This window comes from Pleurodeles waltl, chromosome 2_1, assembly GCF_031143425.1.
Source record: "Pleurodeles waltl isolate 20211129_DDA chromosome 2_1, aPleWal1.hap1.20221129, whole genome shotgun sequence".
Taxonomy (NCBI): Eukaryota; Metazoa; Chordata; class Amphibia; order Caudata; family Salamandridae; genus Pleurodeles; species Pleurodeles waltl.
Genome location: NC_090438.1, coordinates 565,466,842 through 565,488,210, shown reverse-complemented (window position 1 = coordinate 565,488,210; position 21,369 = coordinate 565,466,842). Strand labels below are relative to the sequence as shown.

General features: G+C 45.6%; 1 protein-coding gene across 1 annotated transcript in view; it reads right to left on the bottom strand.

The window, feature by feature from the left end:
• The window catches only part of STAC (SH3 and cysteine rich domain), a 1,272,108-nt gene that overhangs the window by 90,072 nt on the left and 1,160,667 nt on the right, over positions 1-21,369 (bottom strand). The window contains exon 8 of the mRNA XM_069214962.1: positions 7,004-7,071. Coding sequence (XP_069071063.1) covers positions 7,004-7,071 — 68 coding nt within the window. The remainder of the gene's footprint in view (positions 1-7,003; positions 7,072-21,369) is intronic.

Below are 21,369 nucleotides of genomic sequence, written 5' to 3'. Positions count from 1 at the left end.
TGCCACAAATATATTACCCAAGCCTGTCATTTACAAACAGCACATTTCCATGTGAATGGCCACTGATCAATGTTTGTGCTAAAACAATGTAGTGCTCAAACAATAATGCATGGAAGTTGTGTTTTAGTGAATATTTAGTATTTTCACATACTCAAGTGTCTTGATTTAATTTGATCCTATTAAAACATTTGTTTCAATCACCCTTCAGAAATGAAAACAAATGTGCTACAATTGTATTTTCCTAACTGGTAGTATATTTTGAAATATGTGCACAGTTATTCAGATGGTATTTACATTTTGTTGTGTGTCAAAAATAAATGATATCCTGCAGCATTTCTTTTCACCCTCTCTTTACCCCAACTAGATCTCCATGGAGCTGTGGGGGGAAGAGGTGCTGATCCCTTGACAAAGTAAAGGACAGTGGGGGGATGTATGTGGAGGGGGGGTTCTCAAGACTGGGGGGGATTAGCCCACATATGGGGAGAACTGAGAGGAAATGGAAGGAGTTTGGACATATACAGAGAGCAAATTTTTGGGCAGGGGCTAAGGGCCAGATGTGGCAAGGCTTTTGCACCTCGCAAACAGCGAAAACCGCTGTTTGCGAGGCGCAAAAGCCACATTGCGATGCCCATTCCCATTCGGTGAGTCGGTAACCTGGTTACCGACTTGCAAAATGGGACTGCGAGTCCCAGTTTGCGAGTCACATCGCGATGTAGGATTGCTTTGTGACCGCAAACGCGGTCGCAAAGCAATTTGCAGTTACCACCAGTGTCACACTGGTGGTAATCCATTCGCAAAAGGGAAGAGGTCCCCATGGGACCCCTTCCTCTTTGTGAATGGCCTTGAAAACATTTTTTCAGAGCAGGCAGTGGTGCAATGGACCACTGCCTGTTCTGAAAAAGTTAAACTGAAACGTTTAATTTTTCATTTTGTAAGCATTCTCGTTTTCCTTTAAGGAAAACCAGCTGCATTACAAAAAAAACCTGCTTTATTTAAAAAGCAGCCACAGACATGGTGGTCCGTTGTCTCCAGCAGGCCACCATCCCTGTGAGTGCTGCAACTCTCAAGGGGGTCGTAAATTGCAACCCACCTCATTAATATTAATGAGGTGGGCCTTTGCAACCCCCGTGCGACCCGCAGTTGGCGTCAGGGACACCATCCTGCATCCAGCATTGCGACTCGCAAATTGCGAGTCGCTCAGACTCGCAATTTGCGAGTCGCTCAGACTCGCAATTTGCGAGTCGCAATGCCGGAATTTCATACATCTGACCTTAACAGTGTATGACAGTAAGGACTGATGGCTCATGGGAAATGAATAAAACGAGCATGGCTATGATTCTATAACAAAATGGAACCTGCCTTGATTCCCGCAACAGTGTGTGACTACAGGGAGGCGCTCCCACTAGGATTCCAGTTTTAGTGACAGGGGTTATGAAACTCGGTAAACGCCCATCTTGTGTACAACAAATGTCTTTCACAGTTGGTGCACCCGAGTGAGTGCCTGGATGACGGACTGTTATTTACAGTGGAGGTGATGCCCTGATTACGGGTTATCTGACTATACTTAATTGATCACCATATGTATACACTTGGTACATACGGGTGGAAACATTCTGGTTCTTGATATTTGCACATATTTATATGTTGGTTTGTCTGTTTGTTTTTCTAGGTCCTTTTCCAAAGTGTGTGTACTGACAAATGGACCATTGAGTCTGGGAAACCAAACATATTACAACCATAGGTACAGGGTGATGATAGGGGGATCAATTGTTCTGGTGACGGCCATTAGACCTATAAGGGCAAAATGAAATGGCCAAAACATGTTGACATACTAGATGATGGCCGGGGTGATAGGGAGATAATTCCCCATTTACACCCCTGCTATCACAGGGATGTTGAAGCAATAGCCCAATGATGAAGCATGCCTAGATCAGTGGGTGAGGGCGATTTTTAAGAACCTAGTGTTTTTTCTCACGTGGACAGGCTAGTAATGATTTGTATACAGTACCTGCCTTTCCTCTTTATCCTATTTTGTATGCATAGGTGTCGTTAATTGGGAGGATGGATTAGGAGGATATGCCTTTCTCCCCTCCTTTTTAGTGTAGATAGCTTGTCTCTTCCACCCTGAAGGCTCTGTGGTCAGCCATCAGGGTCTTTAAAGAGCCTCAGGAGGATCACACTCTACTCTCCAGGAAGCTCCTCTTGAACCTTTGTATACATCTTTCCTTAGATTTCCATCTTTTAAAATCTTTGTTCTGGTCACTGTCACCTTGGTTGTAAGATGGGGGGATTTGAGTTGATCTGTTTTTCAGATTCCCTAGTATTGTCTCTTTCATGAAAGAGTGATTCTTTGGCTGGGTCAAGGTTTCGCCTCCAAACCTTTAACTACATTTCACATAGAGACTGTGATTGTTCTCCCAGTGTTCTATCCAAATCCTGCAGCTCTGAACAAATAAGCTTTATACTCTCTAAACGCATGTAGCACGGCATCCACTTTTTGGATATTGTTGCCTCATCCAGGCAGGTTGATAAACTTAAAGGGGTTGCCTGGATAAATTAGGATAAAGCACGGTCTGCTTGAGGCATGTCCATGTGGGCTGAGGAAAAATTACGTTTGTTTTGCAGCTACCTGGACTCTCTTCTACATTTGTATGTATGTAGGTGGGTTTTATAGAGCGCATTCCGGCTCAGAATGAGCATCGAAGCGCTAGTCGAAGGTGAGGGAAAAGGGAGCAGAGGCGCGATGCTAGGAGAGAAAAAATAGAAAATAAATGCATGGTGAAAAAGACATAAATTAACACTGGAAGAGATGAGTTTTGATCAATTTTCGAAAGCTCAATTAATTAGATTCCTTTCTGATATGAATAGGGAGAGCATTCCAGTGTCTAGCAGCGGCCACAGTGAAGGCTTTATCCCCCCACTTGGCTTTCTGAGTAAGTGGGGCCTGAATCCGAAAAGCTTCACAGGACCTTAAATTTCTCCTGGGGCTGTACCAACAGAGATTAGTGACCAAATGGTGGGGGCCAGTACCATGTAGTGCTTTATGAGTCAAGCACAATATTTTAAAAGTCACCCGTTGCGCCACTGGGAGCCAATGTAGATATTTAATGCTACCAGTGGCCGAGGCAGAGCATGGGAGATTTAGGATGGATATTGCGGCCATATTCTGGATCAGTTGGAGTTTTTTCATCGAGACACTGTCCAGATTAGATAAAAGGGCATTACAATAATCAAGCCTGGATGTGATCAAATCCAGAGTGACTTTAACTTTCCACTCTTGTTTCAGATAGGGGAAAATGTTCCTCTGCATTTTTAGTATCAATAAGCATGTTGCAACAGTATGGTTAACTTGAGCTTTAAAGGATAAATGATTATCGAAGATGACCCCTAGGTTTCTGCTGGAGGTAGTGGGAGTAGGGAGAGCTCCACACTCAGCAGGCCACCAGCGAGCATTCCATCGCTCTATCCCAGATCCAAAACAGATAATTTCAGGTTTAGCCCCATTTAGTTTCAACCAGTTGTTGCCCATCCAATTATTAATGGCTAACATGCAGTTATTGCATCGATCAGCCGTCTCCTCCCAGTTCTTGTCCACAGGTATAATAAGCTGAGTGTCATCAGCATAGGACGTTGGCAGAAATCCAAAAGATCGTATGAGGTTGGCCAGGGGAGACATATAAACATTAAACAGGGTAGGACTCAAAGAAGAGCCCTGAGGAACCCCGCACGGAAGAAGAGAGGCGGCTGATTTAAAATCACCACTACTGACTGTCGTCCATCTATCCATCAGAAGTGATTCCAGCAGAGCTAATGCTTGGTCTCTAATTCCTGCCTGGAATAATCGAATTAGTAAAATTTGGGATGAGAAGGTGTCAAAGGCTGCTGAGAGATCAAGTGAGATCAAAATGGCCCCTTTTCCACTGTCCACCATCTTACGTATGACGTCCGAGGGTTTGATCAGAGCAGACTCAGTGCTGTGAGATTTTCTGAAGCCATGTTGTGAGGGATCTAATACTCCCTTTGTTGTTAAGAAAGCCATTAGCTCCTTATTTATGTGCTTTTCGCATATTTTAGCCAAAGAGGGAAGGAGGGCGATCGGGCGCAAGTTACTGAGGTCTGAATGGTCACCATTAGTCTTCTTCTTCAATGGGATCACCATAGTCTCCTTCCAGGCAGTAGGATATCTTCCTGACAATAGGACTTCTTGTAGGATGGGGGTTATTGCATGAGAAAACAATTCAGTAGCTAATTGCAAAATAGACGGGTGCATGGGTCTAAAGGAGAGCCTGACTTAGTTTCCACAATTAGCTTTTGAATATAATCTTACGAGGGAATTGAAAAGTGGGGCAGAGTCAAATTGCTCATTTTAATTACTGCATCAGAATAAGTAATCTGGTCATCGTCAAACAGGGCAGGTTGATTATTAGTATCTCGATAGGAGATAAGGTTGGAGTGGATATTTAATATTTTGTTGCGGAAATAAGTGGCCACCTTATTGCAGAAATCTTGAGGGTTTTCCAATTCAGATAAAATGGGAGAGGAGGACAGAGCCTTAACTACTTTAAAAAGCTCACGGGGCGCATTTGCAGCATCTTTAATTTTCGTAGACTAGAAATCAGACTTAGCTTTCACGCATGCAATTTTGTAGGTTTTAAGTGCCAACTTCACTTTATCTTTTTCCGCAAAGGAGAGATTGAGCTTCCAATATCGCTCCTGTTGGCGGTATCTTCTCTGGGGAAGTTTGAGCTCCTTGGTAAACCAAGGTTGCCTCGGTTTATTGGTTTTGTGATTTGTCAGCCGTTTGGGAGGGGAAAGTTGCTTCATAGCACTTACAATCCCTGCGTTGAAGCTCTCTAATAAGGACAAGGGCCACTCCTTGGTCCTGTTCCATTCTTCTTCCAAGATAGGAATCAGTTCCGTTGGCTTGACCTGTTTCCATGATCTGACAGTTTTACTATTGGGCCCCGGGGGTTGGGATATGGGATCATGGGTGAACGAGAAAAATCAATAGGTTGTGGTCTGTCCAACTCTGCGGGATATTGATAAGCTCCAATTGAGCTTTTGTGCGGGCAAAAACCCCATCCAATAGGTGTCCCGCTATGTGAGTGGCAGTAGTAACATTGAGGGTCCAATCGAAAGTCGACATAAGGTCCAGGAATTCCTTAGCAATGGGATTATTAGTTTTATCAAAATTAATGTTAAAGTCCCCCAATATAATTGCTTTGGGGGACATAACCAGAGGCTCAATCAGCTCAGTCCAGGTTTGAACAAAACTTGAACAAGAGTCAGGGGGGCGACAGATCAAAAGGCAATCAAAAAGTGTTACATTATTTGCGAGGAATTTAAAATTCATGACTTCACATGATGTGGAAAAAATATTCTTCCACGTACATGTGAGTGTGCAGCTACAGATGATTGTTAATCCACCTCCTCTTTTAGAGGATCTATCTGCCCTACAATAAGAGTAGCCTGTGGACGTGGCTTCTATGAAATCAGGCTCAGATTTGGGATTACCCCAGGTTTCTGTTAGAAATAGACAGTCGAGATTAAAGGTTTCGATCATCTCTCTAATTTCTATTTTATGTCTAGGAAGAGAGAGGGCATTAATTACAGCAAAGTGGAAGTTGTCGCTAAGAGCACCCTTCGCATTCTTATGCGATTTCACAGCAATGTGAGGACAATCAGGCTGAGCTCTAGCTTCCTGCAGGGTTAAAGGGGGGTGTAATTCCCAGCTACAAAGCTCACATGAGCGGCTAGATGTACAATCAAGGGACATGTGATGGCCGCAGTCCCTGGCTTCAAAAGTTCTTAAAAACAACAGGGATAGGGGGGCCATTTTAATGGGTTGGGCAAAATTCCTGGCCTCTGGCCCCGTATGGGTGGGGACGGGCGCAGACGGCCTGGCCTTTGGCACTCCAGCAGCGCGGCCGCTTCAGCACAGGCATAAATGGTGCCGGGTCTCCTAGCAATACGGAGACTCCGGACGTCTAGCCCAATAAAAGTTGAAACGGAAGTGAGGCTACAGAAAAACCCTCACTTCCAGAAAAAAGTGAAAGATGAAACAACCACTTTTAAAAAATTCAGAATCACAATAAAAATGCAATGGAAAATATCTCACGTGTCCATCAAACCCCCAGCAACTACATAAATATAAAAATTAGAAGCACAGCCTAAACATTATATTAAAAATAGAGAATTTCTAAATGCTTGTAGCAGTGCGCTCACCTTCGTGTCTCATTAGAGACTTGATGTCCAGGTTCGGTATCATTCAGTGTTTGGCACTTGGGTATGTCTATTGTTTGTGGTTGAGGAGATTTCAATGTTTTCATTAAAGATCACACATGATCATTCCATTCTGATTGATCCACTTCTATGTTATTCTTTACCAAGGTTGGATTTTTAACTTGGGTATGTCCCCTAAGGTAAGGGCAGAGATTAAGGTATGAAATCAGAAGGTAATGTCAAGATTACTTATAGGTTATTAGATTACTCCAAATGTCTTGTTCTCGTCTCTCACTTTATTCCCCTCTCTCCCATCTGTGTGTAATCTTCTTTTCTGAGCTTGTGCCATTGTACCAGGAGGGTGGAGGTGTTGAGAACAGTTACGTAGGGTATTGTGGGAGGGAGGGTATAGTTCATGCTTTTGTTGGGACTTAAGGATGTCTACAGGTAGGCAGAGACTCCTCTAGCATAAGGCCTGGGACGAGGAAAGAAAATCAGAGTAATGAGATTACCTGTAAGTAATATGGAGAATAACTTGCATTGCAACAGATACAAATTGACGAACTGCTCTGCTCCATTCGTAACACCCTTACTTCTCCCAAAAACACATTTAGAAGTGATTTAAGTGGTCACGATGCTGCACTCTTAACATTAATTCTTTACTCTAAACAATTACTATGGTATACTGCTTCTAAAAGTCACACAGATGTTGCAAAAATATAAACCTGCTTTTATTGTGCAGTTCTATAACACTTTGCTTGCTCAAGAAATATAGATTTACCTCATCTCCAAATCTTCAGTCTCTTGTGGGACAAACCTATATAAGACAACATAGTTATCCTGGAGGCCCTGATAAGGAAAAAAAGGACAACATTTTACAGAGTTAAACTGTATCTGGGAGCACTCTATGATATAGTCAAAAATATCTTTCCTAGTTCCATGGTGTTGATCACTCTCACATTCTCTTGGTTTTCTTTTATGTTAGGTTTTCTCATTGAGTATAATCTTGCAAATGTTTTAGGAACATAAAGATGCCATAGAATTATCAGGATGCATGTTATTCGTGACTATGTGTAACGTACGAATGCATCAGAGATTAGCCAAGCAAAACTGTGCGTGTTGCGCAAACAATCCCCTGAGCTTTTACCCCTCTGGACAGCCAACTGGTATAACCAAAATGGCCATTAGCATCTTGTTGTTATGCGAAATAAATACCAACTCTTTCACAGGGCACGCATTCAAACTAGTATTCCCTGAATCACATGGCCGCATCAGCTTGAAAATAATGAAATACATTTATTGCCTCTTTGGAAGTGATACACATTTAGCGCACCCCCATATAGTGCCCATTGGGAGAGTTAAGGAAAGCCCTATGAGCTCACTGTGGCCAACACGGGAGGAACTTCTGCACCACGCTCCAAACTCATGGTGAGCTGCCTGCTTTTCTCTTTTAAAATACAGGCCTTGACATCCATGTGGGTTTACGTGGTGGCATTGAAACGTTGGCTTATTGTATCTGGTCTGGGCCAGGTAAGGATAGTGCGGGTCTGCTAACAGGCCCCCATTTCCGCTGCCAGGTACCAAACTGCTTCTCTCATTTTGCAGTTCTGTGCTTTACAAAGAGACATTTTACCAAGCACACTAGACATTGTTTTATGGCATATTCCTTATTATAATGCTTTATAACGAGACTGCGGTAACCTTCCTTCCCTTTATACATGCAGGCACTGCTGTGATCTGATGGGATCTCCTAAGCTACCCAGAAATCCAGCTCACCCGCGCATAAAAGTGTAATAAATACTTAAAGTATAGAAACAGAAAAACAACTGTTGATGTTTCCACTTTTGATGAAAATGTAGATAATTTAGGTCGAAGTGGTTTTGTATCATCTGGTAAAATATAAGCAATGTTAGCAATAGTCACGCTCACTAGGGACTGGATCTAGAGTTTGGTGGCTGGGTAGTTCATCACACATGTGACAGATCTCTCTTCTGCTTTAGTAGTATTGCATCAGTGTATAATGCACTTGTAATAAGATGGAGGAAATGTCAATTATGTTTATGACGCAGTACCAAACCGCCAAAGTCCAAATCAGGGAATAGGTTTGAGCAGAAACAAAAGTTCCAGCTCAGGGAAATTCAGTACATCTATATTTTTTGCTTCGATTTATAAGATGATGCCGTTACTTACTTTCACTTTTAAATGTTACGACCTGTTAGTAAATCATATTGGAGATTTCTACCACTTCTCAACCCCAATAACGGAGCTGTTTATGAACAGCGTTGTCTAAAAAAGAGCACATAAATTGCAATCTTACTAGGTGATATTATAGTCCTATCGATTCCAAGCTCTTATTGGATATTGGGTGAGTTTTCGCACAGATGTACACTGTGGTCTGATGGAGCAACAGAGAGAGGAGTGTTGGAGTGTGTCTTTTAGAAGCGATATTAACATGAAAAGCTTGCAATGTATTGTGTAATGAAGCAGCATAGAAAATGTGTTAAGGTAGAAAATAATGCACACGTTTGAAATGTGCCCACGGGGTGTGGCTACCAATGTATATGAAGACTAATTAAAGCCTGTTAATTCTGAATTTTATATGCAATAATGTTTGAATTTGTATTAGTATATCACGATTAGAGTTATGGGTAAAGAAGTCGTATTAGAAACATGAAAGTCCTTAGATTAGCGAGGGTCTGAGCCTAGCTGTCTTGCCTCATATTAAACTGTATTTTCTAACGTGTAATGTGCTGTTTTTCTGAAGGACACAAAGCTGTACTTTTACAGAACTTATGTGTGTGTGTAGCAGTAGTAAATTCTTTCTCATGAGAGCCGACTTGCTCAAGGCAACGTTCTTGTTAAATGCAACAGTGTAATTCGTAACAGGTGCAAGGTTAACAGAAGGAGAAGAAAACAAGGGAGACAATGACTGGAGCGCAAAATGTAACTTTTCTTGCCTGACATTCCAACCGATGAAGATGTCAATAATGTGGACCAATCCGAGACATGAGAACTGTGGTTTGTGGAAAATTCTGGCAAGTCTCTTGAACAATTATTGGACAGGGATAACGATGCACCAATTATTATCCAATGAGGAGGTAAGGGCTAATTAGACAAGTTTTGATTTAACGGCGTGACTCACGGAGATAGACAGACTTCTCTCACTCAGGGACACTTTGTTATTCACTCTTGCTACTATTCCTCTAGTGTTTTTGTCCTGATACTCTAAACCATCCTCTACCCATTCTTGCCTAAGTTGTACTTCTCCTCCATATGAGGGAAGAGTCCTATTCCATTAGCTATGCTATATTGAGACTATGCCCCGTCCTATCTCTACTGATGAAGAATCAACTGATTCCCTGAGGACGAAGACTGACACTGTTTGCTGATCCACTGGATTGGTAACTATCAGATGCAAATTGTAATTGTCTGTTTGCCTTTCTTTCTAGGTACCAACTGCTATTTTGATAGAGTCCTTAGTTTAGATAATTTCCAAATTCGTGTTTACTAAATTGTTTTGCATGAAGCCCAACATGCTAAAGCTGATTTGAGGTTAGTTAAGGCGTTTCACTAATAACTTGGTGCAAATAGACAAATGGCTGAGTTCTTGCTTTGTTGAATATGGGTATTAATGAGACTTTGCTAAATTGCTTCATATAAATGGTGTGCTTAAATGCTGAATGAATATTCTTTATACGTTGATTAATTGTGTTCTAATTGCTAATTAGAAGAGTTCTCTAATGATATTGATTGCACATGAGATTAACAGAGATGACATTAGATAGTAACCAATAGGGAAATAAATATCCTAACACTGAACTAAAATGGTGTGGTTATTCATGACCGAAAGGTCATGGTGTGTTCAATTTTGATTTTTACTAAATGTGATTGATTAGTTTGTTGATTAGTTATTAAAATTGTTGATTGGTTTGTTGATCTATTGATTTGTAATGCCAAAAAGATATCTCGTACTGGGAAGTCCCCGAACGTGGTCCAAAGGTTCATCGACCTATGCTTGTCTCCTTGTAAGTTTACTTATCAAGGCTCTGACGCGCTATCAGGAGGACAGCGAAACAAGAGAGTACTGATGTGCTGAAGTGCTGGGGGCTTGTTTGGGGTGTTGGAGCGGGCACCCCGTAGCCCGCACTCACCCTACTCCTGACATCTGCCATCTGCCACCCGATCCACTAACCTCGCTCACCACATCTCCAAACAGGAAGATTGGGAGCTGTCCCACCCACATAGGAAGGCGCAGGAGTGCAAAGGAGTGCAGCAGATTGGCGTGCAGGAGAGCCAGCATGAGGGGACTGGAAGAGGCTGGCGATGGAGGTGCAGCCTTGTTGCACTTTGCACCCCTGGAGAGCCTTTGCGAATCGAGTGTGATGAGCAGTGAGCTTGGTGACTACTGGGGGCAATTAGTGAGCTGGCAATAGGCTGCTGGTCCTTTCAGTGCACCATGGAGACCGGCATCTTTAGACCAGTGCAGTTTGCGCTCCACAGAGGGGCTTGCATGGTATTCTCCAGCCATCATTGTGTTTGTGCTCAAAACTTATCTTTGGAGCTCCATGACCTCTAAACAGAGACTTTTGCCCCGTTGCTAGCTCGGCTGCTGCCCAGCCAAATGTCTGCCATATTTCTGCCACGCGTTGTCTTTAAATCGCTTGACACCATGCACAGCCTTGCCCTGCAATTCTCTAAAAATGGCTTCATAAAATCCATGAATCACTCAATAGGAGCAGTTATTTCAACAGGCAGCTAACTCCTTGTCAAACTCTCCAATCTCACACACACTGTCAACCTTAAAAGCACTTTGTACACTAGACTAGGATCAATACAAGGCAGACCAGGATTCCTAATTACCTATGCAGCTGCAGCTGCTGTCTCAGTTATCAAAAGAAAAAAATATTGGGGGTCATTCTGACCCTGGCGGCCGGTGACCGCCAGGGTCACCGACCACGGGAGCACCGCCAACAGGCTGGCGGTGCTCCCTCGAGCATTCTGACCGCGGCGGTTCAGCCGCGGTCAGAAGCGGAAAGTCGGCGGTCTCCCGCCGACTTTCCGCTGCTCGGGGGAATCCTCCATGGCGGCGGAGCGCGCTCCGCCGCCATGGGGATTCTGACACCCCCTACCGCCATCCTGTTCCTGGCGGGTCTCCCGCCAGGAACAGGATGGCGGTAGGGGGTGCCGCGGGGCCCCTGGGGGCCCCTGCAGTGCCCATGCCAATGGCATGGGCACTGCAGGGGCCCCCGTAAGAGGGCCCCGCATAGTATTTCAGTGTCTGCAAAGCAGACACTGAAATACGCGACGGGTGCAGCTGCACCCGTCGTACCCCTGCAACTCCGCCGGCTCCATTCGGAGCCGGCATCCTCGTTGCAGGGGCATTTCCGCTGGGCCGGCGGGCGCTCTTTTGGAGAGCGCCCGCCGGCCCAGCGGAAATGTGAGAATGGCCGCCGCGGTCTTTTGACCGCGGTGCGGTCATTTGTCGGCGGGACTGTGGCGGGCGGCCTCCGCCGCCCGCCACAGTCAGAATCAGCCCCATTGTCTTCAAAACTTTTTCAAGACTGTGAAGGTTGATACATAAAAGAGCAATTCAACAGCATTGCAAGACGATAATAGAAAATTGGTGATTATTTACAAATTAAACTGAGACCAGTATGGATAATCAAAATGTGAATTATGATTACCAAAAATGATAAAAAATTACCCCTAACATAGAGGATTAATAATATACGAGTAAAAAGAAGATAACCAAAGAATTCTGCCCTCTTTTATTCATAGTGCTAAATCTAGGTGCAAAAGAGTGTATGTTAATGATGGATCATGTGCCATGGACATAAATGTATAAATAAGTCACAACCCCCTGACTTTAGAGTGCATTAGTAAGAGAGTGACATAAAAAAAGGCACAGACTACTGCAAACCCCAACGGCGAGCGTATAGCTAACTATAAACTGTGTATAACAAACTTAAAACAAAACATACCATGTTGAATCAGCATCCGCATGTATTTCAAGTTTGTGCTGAATAACTGTTCTAAAGAGAACACCACACAGCACCGCAAGTCAAAAATCGCCAATTTATGTATACGTCGTGCAAAATCAGTATCTATAAACTACATAAACCCCATTAGTTCTACTGTGTCAGAATAAAGAGTAAGAAACGCCCACCTGTATGATGAGAAAATATCCCATAACAATTAACCTATTGTTATAATAATAATGAGAAATACACCAAAGCGTTGTAAAAATGTATGTACCGCCACCAGTAAGTGCTCGAGATGTTATCAAACAAGACATACCTATGTTGAAATGTCCTTGGTATGAAGACACGAGTTCTAAGAAAGCCAGGCCATGATATGCCTGAAAACATAAAGGAAGCTGTTGAAAGAACTGTGGCATACAAAAAAGGAAATTCTAATGTTTAAGCTAAATTGTGGCAAAAAATGACTTGTATGTGTTGCACATAAGTCCAAGACTGTAAGACAAATTTGAGGATGAACTGGAAAATAAACTATATGTAATGCAAGTAGAAATCCTTGTGGCCATTTTCTAATGTGTCTACACGGCATGGTGAGACCCAGAGACCGAGGCTTGGGCTCAGATATAAAATACAAAATAAGGCATGGTATGCAGAGAAGCTAGTATTGCCACAATTGTTTTTAGAATAAACCTGGTATAGCGAAAGTAATCTTGTTTAGATCACATCCCGCATGCAGATCTGTCATTCCAAGCTTTTAGAAAGGGTCCACTAAAAGTACAAAAACATTATTGGGGATAATGTGAAATTTCCTAGCTATCGTGAAGGAAAGTTTCAATTCTATTAAGGACACGGAGGTGAGGATTATGCAGATCTTTCTTCACTTTTTATTAAACAGCAAGTTCAAAGTTAAACAAAGAATACACAAAAAACGACAAGTTCCATGAGTCCACCACCATGGTAACCAGTGTCCAATGAGGATCCACTCCCGATGCCGGTATAAATATCCTCAAGTGCGTCATACGTCCTCGACTTCACTGTGAAAGGAATCCTAGATGGCTCAATTGGTTGTAGCTTCGGATTCTATGAAAAAATGACTGATTAAAAGAGCTGAAAATAACATGGCAAGTGTGCAAGTCAAGCGACAGTTCTCACAAATCTTAGATATTTGAAGCGAGAAGAATACAGAGCAAGAAAAAGTGTAACGTTCTCAAATTTAATGTTATCCTGAATTTGTTTAAGAAAAAACAAACAGTTAATAATAGGAATGTAAGCATACCACCTTATTACGGAGTCAGAAAACTCTTTGGGTGGGAAAAACACGTGACTAGTGCAGGGTGGGATAATCCTCACCTCCGTGTCCTTAATAGAATTGAAACTTTCCTTCACGGTAGCTGGGAAATTTTGCATTCTATATCAGGACCGGAGGCGAGGATTATGCAAGTTCAAAGCTTACTCACCACCAAGGAGGCTGCTTCGTGAATTGGTTTAAAATAAAACTTTTTTAAAAGTAGACTCAGAAGACCAATCAGCCGCATTCATAATGTCCTCTAATCTACCACCCACTTGGATGGCTTTTGAAGCCATGGCCCCCGAGCAGAGTGTGCCCCAAACACCTGAACAGTAATACCTGCTTCGGCTAATATCCATCTGATCCACCTGGCGATGGAAGGGGAGGAAACTGCCTTTAACGGTTTCCTAAGGAAATCAACAATTAATTTTCACCTGTTGGTCTAAGCTCTGTTGATACCTCTTCATAGACTTTCAGGTACCTTATCACACATAAGTTTGGAGAATTAGGAAAAGCCGGATAGGATACTGACCTGGTATTATTCTTTGTTCTCCTTGATATAGTAAAGGTTGCTCCTTCCGGAGAAAACACTCTAGCCGATACGTCAAGGGCTCTGACATCTGACACCCTCTTACATGAGATAAGGCACAAAAGCATGGCCAGTTTGGCCGACAACTCTTTCCTTGAAAGATACTGATTATCCTGCCATGAGGATAATAGATTAAAAACTAGGTTTACGTCCCAGAGCTCCGCGTACCTGGGCTGTGGAGGTTTGGAAAGTCTAATACCCTCGAGAAGTTTACACAATAAGCCAGACCAGACTCAGCTAATTCTGCAAGGACATTGATGATGTCGGTAATACGGGCCCCCATGGGATAGCAATGTTTGCCCACACACCAACGAGACCATCTATTCCACGCAGATCTATACCGTTTGCCTGTTCCTGGAGCCCAGGCCTGTGCAATGAACTTTTTAGCTTCTTGCGAAAGTCGGCAGTCCTACCATCGAGACCTGAAATCTTCCATGCCATTAGATATAAATGGCCTTCAAGGACCAGGGAGTGAAAAAGGCCTGAAGGGTCCCGGAGAATCGGGGGAAAGACTGGAAGACAAATTGGTAACTCTCATGAGAGTTCCAGCAGATTTGGAAACCACGCTTGGGACCTCCACCAGGGGGTTATTAGGACCACTGTCGCCTCCTGACGGCGAACCTGAGCTGTAACCCTCGGGATAAGAAGGAAGGTGGGAAATGCATACCCCTGAATTTGCCCCCAGTTCTGCAGAAATGCATCCACTGCCGCAGCTCCCGGATCCGGGCGCCAACTGAATTATAGGGGTAGATGGCATTCCACCTGGATGCAAATAGGTCCGCCGAACAAGGACCCCATCAAGCCATGATCGCCCGAAATATCGATTGATCCAGTTGCCAATCGCTGGAATCCATCAGAAAACGGGAATTCCAATCTGCCAAAGTATTCTGGGATCCCGGAAGATACTCCACAGTGACAGAGATCTGATGCTGGAGGGAAAAGTGCCAAAAATCCTTCGCCAGTTCCGCTAGGGCCCTCGATCGTGTCCCCCCCAGGCGATTTATGTACTGCACAGCTGACACGTTGTCCATCCGCAGTAGAACTACACATGAGATTTTGTCCCTCATCAGAGACTTGATCGCAAAAGAACCCGCCAGGAGTTCTAGACAATTGATATGCATGGTGAGCTCTTTCGGGGTCCAGCGCCCCCCGAACGAGATGTCCCCACATTGTGCTCCCCATCCCTGGCGACTGGCATCCGATTCTATCACCAGGTCTGGGGAGGCCCTGAAAATGGCCATGCCATTCCATGCTTCCATGTGGTCTAGCCACCAATGTAATTCCGTCCTCGCCTCCTGAGAAAGGGAGATTAGTTCGGAATACGTCACCCCTGATGAAGGTGAAAAGCCTTGAGGCGTTGAAGGGCTCTATAGTGGAGGGGACCTGGAAAACGGCCTGAATTGAGGAGGAAAGCAAGCCCACCACTATGGCTAACTAACGTAGCGAGATCCTTTCGCGCCAAAGGACCTTCCTTAATTCCTTCTTGATCTTGGATATCTTTGGGGTCAGAAGACTGAGGGATGCTGACCGGGAGTCTATGAGGAAACCCAGAAAAATCATCGATTGAGCCGGAAGAAGATCTGACTTCTGCTAGTTGATCACGAACCCAAGTTCCTGCAAAAGTGCAATAGTTGTGTTCACTTTGGATAAGAGTTGAGAACTGGATTGATCCATCAGGAGAATATTGTCCAGATACATGATGAGACGAATTCCTTGCGACTGTAGTACTTCCACTACGGGCTTGAGGAGTTTGGTAAAGCACCATGGTGCTGAGGAAAGACCGAAGGGGAGAGTGGTGAACTCGAACGCCTGACCGTTCCAGAGAAATTGCAGAAACCTGCGATGAGGAGGAAAGATAGGAACGGTGAGATATGCGTCCTTGAGGTCCAGACGGACCATCCAATCTCCCTGAAACAGGGGATCGCGGAGCATATGAATACCCTCCATTTTGAAGTTCCTGTATATTACACAGTTGTTGAATGACCGGAGATTGATAACAGGATGAAAGCCCTTGTCCTTCTTTTCTACTAAGAAAATGTTGCTTACAAAACCTCTGGGATGAAGAGACTCGAAGGATATAGCATTTTTGTGAAGAAGAGCCTGAACCTCTAGATCTATAAGAGCGGAATCTGCCGCTGAAAATACTAGGAGCGTGGGCAGCGTCTCCTGGGATGGGGTACCCCAAAATTGGATCTGGAACCCAGAAACTGTCTGCAGCACCCAAGCGTCAGAGGTGATGCAACTCCAATTGTCCCTGAAAAAGCGTAACCTCACTCCAAAGTTTTGAGGGGAAAAAGAGATAAGCCTTACCAGAAGGTCCTCCAGGGGCATTATTTGCTCCTCGTGCGATCCTGGTGGCCCTGCCTGCTTGCCTCTGTTGGGGAAGAATGTTCCTTGTCAACCATCCAGCCAACCGTTGTTTCGGAAGGAACCGGGACCTTGTTGGTATTGGTGGCCGGAAGAGCGACCCCTGCCTCGTCCGGCCCCGCCAAAAACCTTACTCGGGAAGATCTTTTTGATGGACGACTGAGCCTTGTCGAGAGCAGAAAAAGTGGCAACGAAGTTTCCCAATTCCTTAACAAAAGGATTGCCAAATAAATTGCCTTGGGCAATAGCCCCTGCCTCCGAGTTAGAAAGCTCCCCTAATTTGGGGTCTGTTTTGATGAGCAAAGATCTGAGCCTTTCAGCCGAAATGGCACAGTTTGCGTTGCCCAGGAGACAGACAGCTCTCTGGGCCCACACGCCTCAATATCTGTCAGAAGGGGTGTGTTTGACTGCTTGGCACATTCCACCATCTGAATTATCTGTGTGAGGGGTCCCAACACATCGAGGAGTTTATCCTGGCATGCCCTCCAGGATCGTCAATCCCCTTCTTAGGGTCCTTAGTGTACTTGGCGAAAAAGGTACACATCTTGGGGTCAATATCCGTCGTGAACGCCACCTTATCCGATAAGGACGGGCGTGGACATTCCACCCTTAAACGGACTCGCACCTCTTTATCAAGAGGTTGCCTAATTTTACTTGCGACATATTCTGCCACCTTGTGGTCTGGACGCCACTCCGAGGAACGCGGATGGTAAATCCCATCTGGTTCAAACATATCGGAGTCAGAATCTCCCAGATCCGAAGGATCTGGCATGGTAGCTCTGGGGCGCCAAGGGTGACCAGTCTCATCGCCCTCCAAAGAGGAGAAATCACCATCTGAGTCTCCAGTGATGCCTTTGGGTGACCCAATATCAGGGGTCCATATGTGGTGAAACTTGTCACCCATTGCACCGGGTAGCAAACCCTCCCGGGAGGCTAATCGCTTATGCGCGCGCGCACTTTTAGTGAAGGTATTGGAAAAAAACTCAATATCCTCCAGGTGCCCCGTGTCATGCTTGCGCGATTTCTTGGGGGCCATTAGGGTAGAGGTTCCACCCTCCGCTCCCGTCGCACCAAACATGCCCGCCCCTTTGGAGACCTATTCCGTGAGCCTCGCCGCGCTTTCTTTAAGAGGGGCAAGGGCGTGCGTAATAGCCTGTGAGAACAGAGCATCCACCCCAGGGGGTAGGACACGGTGAGAAGGGCCCTCACCTGGGGACATGTTGGTAAAAGGCTCATGGTCCTGAGAGGACTGCATCCTGAGACTTAGTGAAAAAAATGACAGAGAGCACCCAAAAAATCTATAAAAGGTATTCCCTACCCCTTCTGTCAAACCAAAGAACAGCTGTTTGCTGAGAACAAAGTCTTCCCTAAAGGGGTCAAAACCTTACCGCTAGCGGTGTCACAGGGTAGGGAAATATAAAAAAGAAACAAGAAAATATGTAAATTCTTGAAGTTGTGTGGAAAAAAAGCGAGCGCCGAGCGTTAAAACACTTCAGCGCTCGACGCGCGTCAAAATGGGCACGGGTGCCCTCTAACGGGCCCGACGCTTCTCCTTTACAAAAACAAAAGCGTTTAGGAGGAACGCCTGCCGCGCTGAAGACACGCCGTTAGCAACGCTTGTTGCTACAATAGACAAGGGAAAGCCAGTTGAACGTGCGCAAGCAGCAAAAGCTGAAATTATTCAAAACATGCACAGCAAAATAACTGAGGCAGAAAGGCACTTATCTGAATGAGCAGTGAAGAAAGAGGACGGATGACGCACTTGAGGATATTTATACCGGCGTCGGGAGTGGATCCTCATTGGACACTGGTTACCATGGTGGCGGACTCATGGAACTTGTAGTTTTTTTGTGTATTCTTTGTTTAACTTTGAACTTGCTGTTTAATAAAAAGTGAAGAAAGATCTGCATAATCCTCGCCTCCGGTCCTGAAATAGAATTCTATTAAAGCTTTCTCACCGTAGCATTGATATCTAGTGATGTTATAAATGCCAAAGCATTAATTACTTTGGGGCAGAAAACCCGTTCATTTCAAACTTACACATCTTGTGGGTGGTAAAACAAAAAGGAGCAAGGAGCAGACAATGTCAGCCCATGTATTTAAAGATTGTTGCTTCCAGTGAGAATCGTCGTAGCGGCAGGCAGTTTTCAATATAAAGAGAAACTAGTTCGCATATAACAGCCCACCCAGACCGAAAAATATGAGGCAGAGAGGGATGCCAAATGCATTATTTTCATTACCGGAAGGCCGCAGCAGTTTAAATATAGCGCGTCTTTCGAATAGGACACCTAAACCAAGTGTGGGCAGACAGTGACAGCCCATATAATGCTGTAGTTGTACTCATTCAGTAAAGCTCTAGTGTAGCGGCAACAGTAAAATGTCTCTTGATAAAAGCTACAGGGCTGGTACTATACACCGTAGAAATAAAACATGCAAGACAAAAGGTAAAAAACGTACTGAAGGTGAGAAAGTGCAATGCCAGGTGACTGCGTTGAAAGTATCAGAGAGGCCGGTGAGCACAAGTGAATAAAGGAGGTTTATGAAAAGAGAAAGAGTACTTATAGAACCTCAAGAAACACGTAGAAGGTGGAAGGTAAAAGGCAGGCACCATTTTGAACAGTGCAAATTTCATATATTATTCCCAATAAATGCATGAATGTTCTATAAGTCCAATATTATTGGTTAGGGATATCCCTGTGTTGTATGTAAATTGTATGGTTATTGTCTGTTTCACCAGAAAGTTACCAATATGGGAACAAACGTCTTGGGTGAAAGATAAAATTTAAACAGCAAATCACAAAAAAGAACGAGGACTTAAGTACCTTTTATGATGCCATGAAAGGTGCAAGGTAAATGCGGGCACTGTCTAAGCAAAGCATCAGTGACCCCTGACCTGTTTTAAGGCCAGGATTCACTCTCCACAGGCTGCACAGCTCTCCCTGTCTGCCACCATGCCCCCAACCCCGCTCTCGCTACTGCCGCGAGTTTGAGGCCCTCCACCACCCGCAGGCACCCGCCTGTGCCTCATCCCTTGTGTCTAGTGGTTGCCGTAAGTACTTTGTGTGTGTCCTGTTATTTGTCCTCGTGTTATTTGTGACACTTTTTCACATTCTGTGCCTGGTTCTGTGCCTTGTTCTGTTTTTCTGACTCTGCTTACTGCCTTTTTGTTTTCCTTCCGTCTTTGCCGTTTTTTGCCTCTTCCCGTTCCTGCCGCTGCATCCCCTGCGCCCCCCCTCGCACCCTTATTTGCCACGGATCCCCGCCTTCCGCCTCCCACCTGCTCCTCCCTCCCACCTCCCTTCTTAATGGCTGCCGCTGCGTGGTGCACAGTATGACCCCTGACCTGTTTTAAGGCCAGGTTTCACTCTCTACACGCTGCGCAGCTCCCCCTGTCTGCCACCGTGCCCCGACCCTGCCCTCACTACTGATGCGAGTTTGAGGTCCTCCACCACCCGCAGGCACCCGCCTGTGCCTCATCCCTGGTGTCTAGTGGTTGCCGTAAGTACTGTGTGTGTGTGTCCTGTTATTTGTCCTCGTGTTATTTGTGCCACTTTTTCACATTCTGTGCCTTGTTCTGTTTTTCTGACTCTGCTTACTGCCTTTCTGACTCTGCTTACTATCCTTTTTGTTTTCCGTCCGTCTTCGCTGTTTTTTGCCTCTTCCCGTTCCCGCCACTGTGTCCCCTGCGGCCCCGCCCCCTCACGCCCCCATTTGCCGATGATCCCCGCCTCCCAGCTGCTCCTCCCTCCCACCTCCCCTTCTTAATGGAGGCCGTTGTGCGGTCACGCAGCGTGCTCGCCGAGACGCGCCAAAGGCAAGCCCGTCTGCATCCGTCCGCACATGGACCGCGCCTAGCGCCAGTCCCCCTGGTCTAGGCACCCCCCATGACTCCAGACGCCACTACACTGCAGAAGAACTCCTCGCGCTCAACCCTGGGTGCCCCGCCGCCTAGGTCTTAGGCACACCGATGGACCCTTCGTGTGCCGAACCTGCAACTTCATCTGTGCTCAACTCACCAAGCAGCGCAAGCACCGCAACAACACCACCCACAACAACCACCTCAGCTGCATCCTCCTCAACACCCGCTCCGTCCACACGCACACCGTTGAACTATGGGACTTGCTCACATCTACCTCCCCAGACATCGCCTTCCTCAAGGAAACCTGGATGAACACCTCCTCGGAACCGGACATCGCCATAGCCATCCCTGAGGGTTACAAAATCACCCGAAGAGACCGCACCAAAAAACAAGGAGGAGGATTAGCCATAGTCCACAGGAGCTCCATCAGGATCTCAGCGACACTCACAACGCTCTAGATGCCTCTGAACACCTGCACTTCAAGATCCACGTCAATGCCAACACCACCCTGAGAGGAACCCTCCTCTACAGATCCCCGGTTCCCCGTCGACAATTCTGCGACGCCATCGCCAACACAATCAGCACCCAAGCCCTCACCTCCATGTACTACATGCTCCCCGGTGACCTGAATTTCCACACGGAGAACACCGACGACAGCAACACCTCAGCCCTACTGGACAACCTCCCCAGCCTCGGCCTCAAGCAACTCATTACTATGCCCACCCACTCAGCCGGCCACACACACAATGCCATCTTCTCCGCCAGCAGCCACATCACCTTCACCCACACCACTGAACTCCACTAGAGCGACCACCGTTGTGTCCATTTCTCCTTTCAGAAACCCACCATCCACCACGAACAGCATCAGACCCCTCACCGCAAGTGGAACAAGATCTCCAAGGACCAACTGATCTCCACCCTCGCCCACGCCCCTCCACCCCACACCAGCGACCCCAACACCGCCACCTTCAACCTCAAGCAATGGCTCAACGACTGCGCCAACACCCTTGCTCCACTCAGAAAAACTGTCAACGCCCGTACCAGCAAGAAAGCTCCCTGGTTCACC